Genomic DNA, 7,535 nt, shown 5'->3' with positions numbered 1-7,535 from the left:
TCAGGGGGTAACAATGTCTTACTTGGAGGAACCCAAAAGTGATGTCACACGGCTGGCTGGTTGCCATGGCAACACGTTTCGTGGCTTACTATTGGCTCCTTTTTCAAATCAAAGTTGTCCTTAGTTATGTGGTGGCCACATTCTTTTTAAGGTTATGTACATTCTTGCAAGTATAGAAAATAGCTGTTCATCTTTCCAAAAAAGGAAGTACAGTATACTAATATTTTTTGTTTGGGGTTTAAATAAACTTTAATATGTAATGTATTTTTACTTTCTTATAACTAATAAAATTGCTATTTTTCTTGTATAATGAGAATATATTTAATTAAGGTAATACAATAAACAAACTCTAGCACAGAGGGACCTTGATTACAATCCCTAGAAACTCAAATATGAATTGTAGAAAATATATAAGAGGAAGATCAAACGCTGTTCTGTGGCATATAGCCCAAGATGAGTCTGTTTTTTTGTGATCACATCTGTGTTGTATGAGTGTTACGTCTTTTTTATAGCTATTATCTCTCTTTAAAGATTATAGGAACACATTTAAACCAGTATTTTGTCACCTATGAAAGAGTGCCTGGACATACTATGCTGTATTCACAAATTTGACAAGGTATGATATTACTTGATTTTACAGCATGAGTATAAAGGTAGCCTGCCAGGCAGCTGCCAGTGCTGTCCTTCTATGATAGTGCTAGTTGCCTGGCTGTCTCTGACATTCTGAATCATTGACCTGGGACAAGCATACAACCAGTGAAGTCAGAGAAAAATCAGAACTCACATCTCAATGACAACGAGCACTAAAGTCGGTTTACTATAATACTCATTGTACCTCTCTCTGGGAACCGACCAAAAAAATTACGCAACGTTGGTACCTAACCCCTCTAAAGATCTCCACATTTAATCCCCACCTATCCCCTCTTTGTTGGAGAGGATGCGGAGGAGAAGGGTCCATTCTCCATATCCTATGGAGCTGTCCGAACCTAACCAAGTTTGGTCAGGTATCTTCAGCCTTCTCTCAGAGGTTGCCTACTTCCCTGTCCCTAGATCTCCCAGCCTAACCTTGCTCAATCTCTTTATTGAACTCATTCCAATACACCTATGCACAGCGGTAACCCACATACTACTAGCAGCTAGACTAGCGGATCCCCCTTCCCTTGAGAGCACGGTTCAACTAATCCAAACCCATTGAGTTTATGAAACAATATTATCCCCTAATAAAGATGCATATATCCACTCCCAAAAGATGTGGCCCCCATGGGCACACTGGTACGCACTTCAGTCCCCTTCCCTATCCCACTCCATTTCTAAACAAACTTAATGGGTGCAAATTCTGCCTCTATTAACTTTTTTGATGCATTAGCTCTGGTGCACTCAGATCGCATGCATAGCACATTCAGGGTGTGCGCCCCCTTTAAGGATCGCTTGGCTGTGTTAGTAGCAACAAACAAACAGGGTAGGGTGGATCTTCCTGGATGTGCATGCTGATGTCACTGGCCCACCCCCGATGCGTTTTCTCACACGTCACATGACTTCTTCATTTTTTTTTTTCTTTATAAATGTTGGTTTTGCTGCAGCAGGTTCTATACATGGTACAGATGCGCCACTTTACAGGCAGACTAAGGGCACCCCCAAGCACTATATTTAAAGGAATTTTTCATTTTAATTTTTTTCACTTTAAGCATCATTAAAATCACTGCTCCGTTTTAAAAAAAATGTTTTTTGCATTGACACATGTCCCCCAGCACCAGGTAGTACCCTGGCCACCATACCCTTTTTTGCATATAATCCTTTAAAATTAGCACTGAGCATTGAGTCCTATAGACATTAATAAGGTTCGGAGTTTAGGTCCAAACTTTTGCAATGTTCGAGAACCAGGGGTTGTGCGGCCCAATTCTACCTGCCAGTTTGTGCAGAGTGGAACACTTTTTCTCTACAGGGAAGCTGTAAATTATCTGCATGCCCCCTACTGAGTCAGAGGCAGAACTTGCCAATCAGTAGAGAGCATGATATTTGGACCCGGACCTTTGAGGCCTGGTTTAGGGTAAGAAGAGGCCTGGGTTAGGGTATTGCACTTGGGGGCTAAAAACATAAATGCAAAATATGCTCTAGGGGGGGAACTTCTGGGGTAATCAAGAATGGAGAAAGATCTGGGGGTTCTAGTGGAAGATAGACTAAGCAATAGCATGCAATATCCGCTGACATCCAATGCCCCATAGAGATGCATGGGGCATCCGTTCAGATCCGCCTGAAAAACTGACAGGCGGATCTGAACGGTCTGCTAGTGTGAAAGAGGCCTTCCAGAGTCACTTGTAACAATGCTGGGCTGCTCTCTAACCAAGAAGGGTATTTAAGCACCAGTCTTTGATGTGTTTGGTGCTGTGCCCTGTCGCCAGCTACTCTGTAAAAAACCTGTGGGTTGCCTGACCATTGTTAACCTGGATTGGCCATACTCTATCTTAACTGCCACCTGGCTTTGACCGCTGTGTGGACCATGCCACTCTCTTGACTACCACCTACTGTACAGTCTCCACACCCTAACTATCTGTTCCTGCTATTACCTTGGTGGTAATCCTAAAGGCTGCGACCTTGTGACAGTGACAGTTTACAACAAAGTAAATCGGTATAACTAAGATGTCTGGCCCATCTCCACCTGGTGCCAGAAAATGGAAGTATGGTTTGGATAATTGGTATAGATATCAAGGATCAAATTCACAATTCCTCCATACTTGTATATCAACGCATTTCGCGAGATTAACTCGCTTCCTCAGGACTGACTGGATGGGTGCTGTTATAAAATGGCAAATGTATGTAGCAGAATTCCCAGCCATTATGCTGGATGTGGGTCCGCCTGGGTTACCGCTAACAACAACAGCACATTTAAGCATGTTCTTCAAGTGTGAGCACTGAGACAATGACCAGTCGAGTATCTTTGGGTTTTTATGTTTATTGAGAACTTGGATAGGAGAAGGGATGAGTGGTATACTCCTGTGGCTCAACTATGCACAAATTGCTGGGGACAACTGAAAAATGCCTGTTGGCGCTGACTTGATGCCGATCAACGCCGGTTAACGCTGGTTAACGCTGGCCTTCTGTCTGTTAACACTGAACTGACTTCTGATCACCTCCTTGTGACTCAAAGTCCTTTTGAAGCTCCCTTTGGCACTCCTTGCTGAGGTAGCTACTTTATCACTGCTGCACTGCTGAACACTTGTACGCTTCATTGCCCGCACCGGCACCCTCTCTCACACACTTATCTTTAGGGCTTAGACACTGGCTCCCCCTTTTCTAAGCCCTCTACTGGTTAGCTGGCTCCCAGATCCCTCTGACCTTCTGGAGTGGTCCCCTATCCTAGGCAGACCCCTGGGCAGTTTACAGTACTCACGACACTGCTTTCCTGGAAACCTCTGCCCAGCAGCTCCACTAGGTCCACAGCACACTGGATCCCTCTCTGCAGCTCAGCTCAACCTTCTGTCCTTCAGGCCGACAGCCCAGGACACTTTCCTCACGCTAACAGGAGGAGAGACAGCCGTCACCCTCCTCCTACGGCAGATTCTGCCCTCTGGGATAGATACAAGCCCTGGTGTGCTATTGGTCAGGTTTCCTCCACTGTCCAATAAGAGCCCTCATTGGACATAGTGGGGAGACTCCCCAAGCTCAACAGGCACACTTGGAAAACACATGACAGCCTAGCTGAACAATCAGGCCCCCCTTATGGTTTTCCTAGCACCTACCTAGGAGGGTGCTATATGTATAAACATTATGTACGTATCATGTTATCTTTAAGAATAAACGTTGAATTTCACATATATTCATTTTCATATTCATATAGTCACAAATGGTATGCAGGATATTATAAATATATTGAGGTAATCTTGTGAAACACGTTCATATACAAGCACGGAGGAACTGTGAATTTGATCCTTGATATCCACACCAATTACCAAAACCATAGTTCCATTGATGGACTTTCTCTACAACCTACAACATTGTGCTGGCTGGACATGTATGTCCATACTTGGGATTGGGTTTTTCTGATCTATTGAATAGAGGGTTCAATTATGATTTTATACAATGCGTTTCTTGATATTTGTCTAATAAAGGTTGTTTATTAACTTTTAACACAAATTGCCTCATGTTATGCCTACAAAGTCTGCCTTGTTTTTGGGAAATTAGGGTCCTCTCTTTTTCTCTCCATCTTTTCTATTGAAATCAATGGAATTGCAACAAAATGCATCCCAATGCATCTCGCACCACACGTTGATTTGGATTATGATTCAAATTGACACCTAATTAAAAGTGCATTGCAGCATGATTTGAAAACCACACAACAATGCATGGTAATGTGAGTCAATACTGACATGCATTTTGATGCACTTCCACCAGTGTTAATTTTGGCAGTAAATTTCAATTTAGTTTTAGTCTTAGTCTTAGGACTAAAATGGCATTTTAGTTTTAGTCCCATTTTAGTCTTCTGCAAGTGTTTTAGTTTTAGTCGTATTTAGTTGACTAAAACTCCAGTACATTTTAGTCGACTAAAACTCCAGTACATTTTAGTTGACTAAAACTCCAGTACATTTTAGTTGACTAAAATTCCAGTACATTTTAGTCGACTAAAACGTCCTACATTTTAGTCGACTAAAACGTCCTACATTTTAGTCGACTAAAACTCATTTTAGTCATCCATAATCGAATGGGTGTAGTTCAATTGTAATTTGTAATGCATTATTTAAGCATTTCTCTACAATTTCCAAACTTGCATACTACTGCTGGTCCTAGAGTGAAAAATAGAATATGTTATTATTTATGGTATGGCTTTGAGCATGCACCAGTGTTAATTTTTGGCAGCAAATTTTGATTTAGTTTTAGTTATAGTCTTTTGACTAAAATGCCATTTAATTTTTAGTCGTATTTTAGTCTTAAGACTAAAATGCCATTTTAGTTTTAGTCGTATTTTAGTCATCTTAATTGTTTTAGTTTTAGTCGTATTTTAGTCGACTAAAATTGTGTTAATTTAGTCGACGAAAACATTTTAGTCGGTTTTAGTCGACGAAATTAACACTGATTTCCACAGATTTCAATAGTGCATCAGGCGAATAAAGAAAAGCTTTGAATCCATCCTCTATGTGCTCTCTATGAGCTAACACCCTGCTTTTTTTTCCAATTATTTTTATTGGTGGATGTCAGTGACAGCGGAGATTGAGAACAAAATTGTTGGCTGCCAAAGAAGGGATGTTTATAAACTTATTTTATAAAAGGGAGAATCTATATCTTATATACCGTATTCCAAGAAAATAAGCAAAAATTTTATCTAGTGTTAGCAAATCAACCAAAACTGATTAGCATATTATTCCTAAAACATTTTTTCTCACACAAGTGATGTCTTTCAGTATATTAATCAAAGGAGGCGCTTGGACAAGAGATAAAAACATTTTCAAGATGTTGGATTTGCTACTTCTAGTTACATGATCTGGGTAAATATAAAAATCCTAGACCAGAAAAAAAATTTATACTGCATATTTATGGATTTAATCAACATTACGTCTGGAAAGAACTATACAAAAGTCTCAGAATTTGTTCTTTTAGGACTTGGAAACCTTCACCAATTAAATGTTTTATTTTTTATAGTCTTTCTAATCATCTTTGTATTCACTATTACAGGAAATCTTCTGATCATTGTATTAGTATCCATCACCCCAGCCCTTCAGATACCTATGTATTATTTCCTCAGTCATCTCTCATTTTCAGATCTCTTGATATCTTCCAACATTATTCCAAACATGCTTGGCAGTCTTCTTCCTGGGAAGGAAATAATTACTTTCTGTGGCTGTATCACGCAATTTTATTTTTTCAGCGCTACAACTGTTACAGAGTGTTTCCTCCTCTCAATCATGTCCTATGATCGGTACTTGGCCATCTGTAACCCTTTGAGATATTCCAGTATCATGAACATGATGTTTTGTTTTAAGCTTTCGGCCTGGCCATGGCTGTTGAGTTTTACTTCAAATCTTGTAGTCGTTCTGCCTGTATCTGATTTTGACTTTTGCGCAGATAACGTCATTGACCACTTCTATTGTGACCTCTTCCCTCTTCAGAAGCTGTCTTGTTCAGACACTTATTTGGTTGAACTTGAAGTTTTTGTCTTTTCCTTGCCAATATTTATTCTTCCATGTGGTTTTATAACGGTGACGTACATCTACATCTCCCATACTATTCTCAGCATACTGTCCACAACAGGCAAACAAAAAGCATTTTCAACCTGCAGTTCTCACCTTCTTGTGGTGGGGTTGTTTTATGGGACACTGATAGCTAAATACATGATACCCTCTAAAGGACACTCTTTGATAATCAATAAGATTGCATCTTTACTTCACACTGTGTTTACACCTTTATTTAACCCTATAATATATAGTCTGAGGAACCAAGAAATCAGGACAGCGCTTCAAAAAACTTTCTTAGAAATAATCACTTTTTAATTAAGGATAAATTCTTCCTACCATCCCTTCTGGATTTCCTTTATTTTAAATTATGGGCAATGTAACAGGAGGAACTGGGGCACACAAAATGTTGGTAGATTCCCAAACCTCCTAGGTGAAAAGTAATGTTATATAGTGGAAAGATCTCACTATGGTAGTATCTAAGACATTTAGGGGTCAATACCAGGCTCCACCTATAACTAAAACATCACTTTTGGAGGAATAGCATTTTAATCTCAACATGGCTGGATTTGGCTGGAATTTGAGAGCTTACCAGTTTACAAACTCATATTGTATGACATATTTCATTTTTTTTCTTCATATATCTAATTTTCTACTTTGGTAATTATTTTTCAAATAAATGTCTATTGCAGGGTGCCTCCATGACTCTTTCTAGTAAAACATTAGAATCAGAGTAAAGATCTATAAATATTCCTGTTTAACAACTGTATATGTAATTACAAATTATACAAACACATTTTATTAATACACATTGATAAGATTATTTACATAAGATGGATCTCCTTTACACCTGATTCAAGTAAGTGGTGATAGAGGAAAAGTGCAGAAGCAATATAGGGTGGGGATAGAGCAACAGTAAAGGGCAGGGGTGGGCAGCAGAGCCTGGCAGCCATGTAGCAGATGGGAAATCTTTGATCATTAGAGGGAATACAGGAGTTCTAACCAAAAGAAGAGCACCAGTAGGTGGCAGTAGAATGGGCAGCGCAGTTATAGGGGGTGGTAGGGCAATAAGGAGGGGTTCAGGGATGGGTCGTGCAAGGCAGAAATATTTCAATGGTATTTGGGTTGTGGTCCCTTTAAAGATAACGATAAGAGACATTTCTGAGTAACCAGGGGTTCTCACCCATGCAGGGTGGAGATGACCGATTGGCAGTTCTCTCAGGATCGGTGAGAATTCGGAATTTTTCGTCAGATGCTGATGAAACGCGTAGGAGGAGCCTGCGGTGCGTCACGTAGGGTCCACGAGAGACGGCGGCCATTTTGTTGGCAGGACACGAATTCCAGGGACGCTCCGATACATGCCTATCACACACG

The 7,535-nt window shown here is 40.2% G+C and overlaps 1 protein-coding gene across 1 annotated transcript; it reads left to right on the top strand.

Annotated features, from left to right (window-relative positions):
• Positions 1-5,525: 5,525 nt before the first annotated feature.
• On the top strand, positions 5,526-6,479 carry LOC309567344 (olfactory receptor 1J4-like; the record flags this gene model as incomplete). The annotated part of the gene is made up of 1 exon (XM_082272759.1): positions 5,526-6,479. The coding sequence occupies one exon, from the start codon at positions 5,526-5,528 to the stop codon at positions 6,477-6,479; it is 954 nt and encodes a 317-aa protein (XP_082128885.1).
• Positions 6,480-7,535: the final 1,056 nt, after the last annotated feature.

The sequence above is a fragment of the Pelophylax lessonae genome, assembly GCF_965119305.1.
Source record: "Pelophylax lessonae genome assembly, chromosome: 11".
Lineage (NCBI taxonomy): Eukaryota > Metazoa > Chordata > Amphibia > Anura > Ranidae > Pelophylax > Pelophylax lessonae.
Note: the sequence above shows the minus strand (reverse complement) of the source record. Positions and strands in the feature narration are given on the sequence as shown.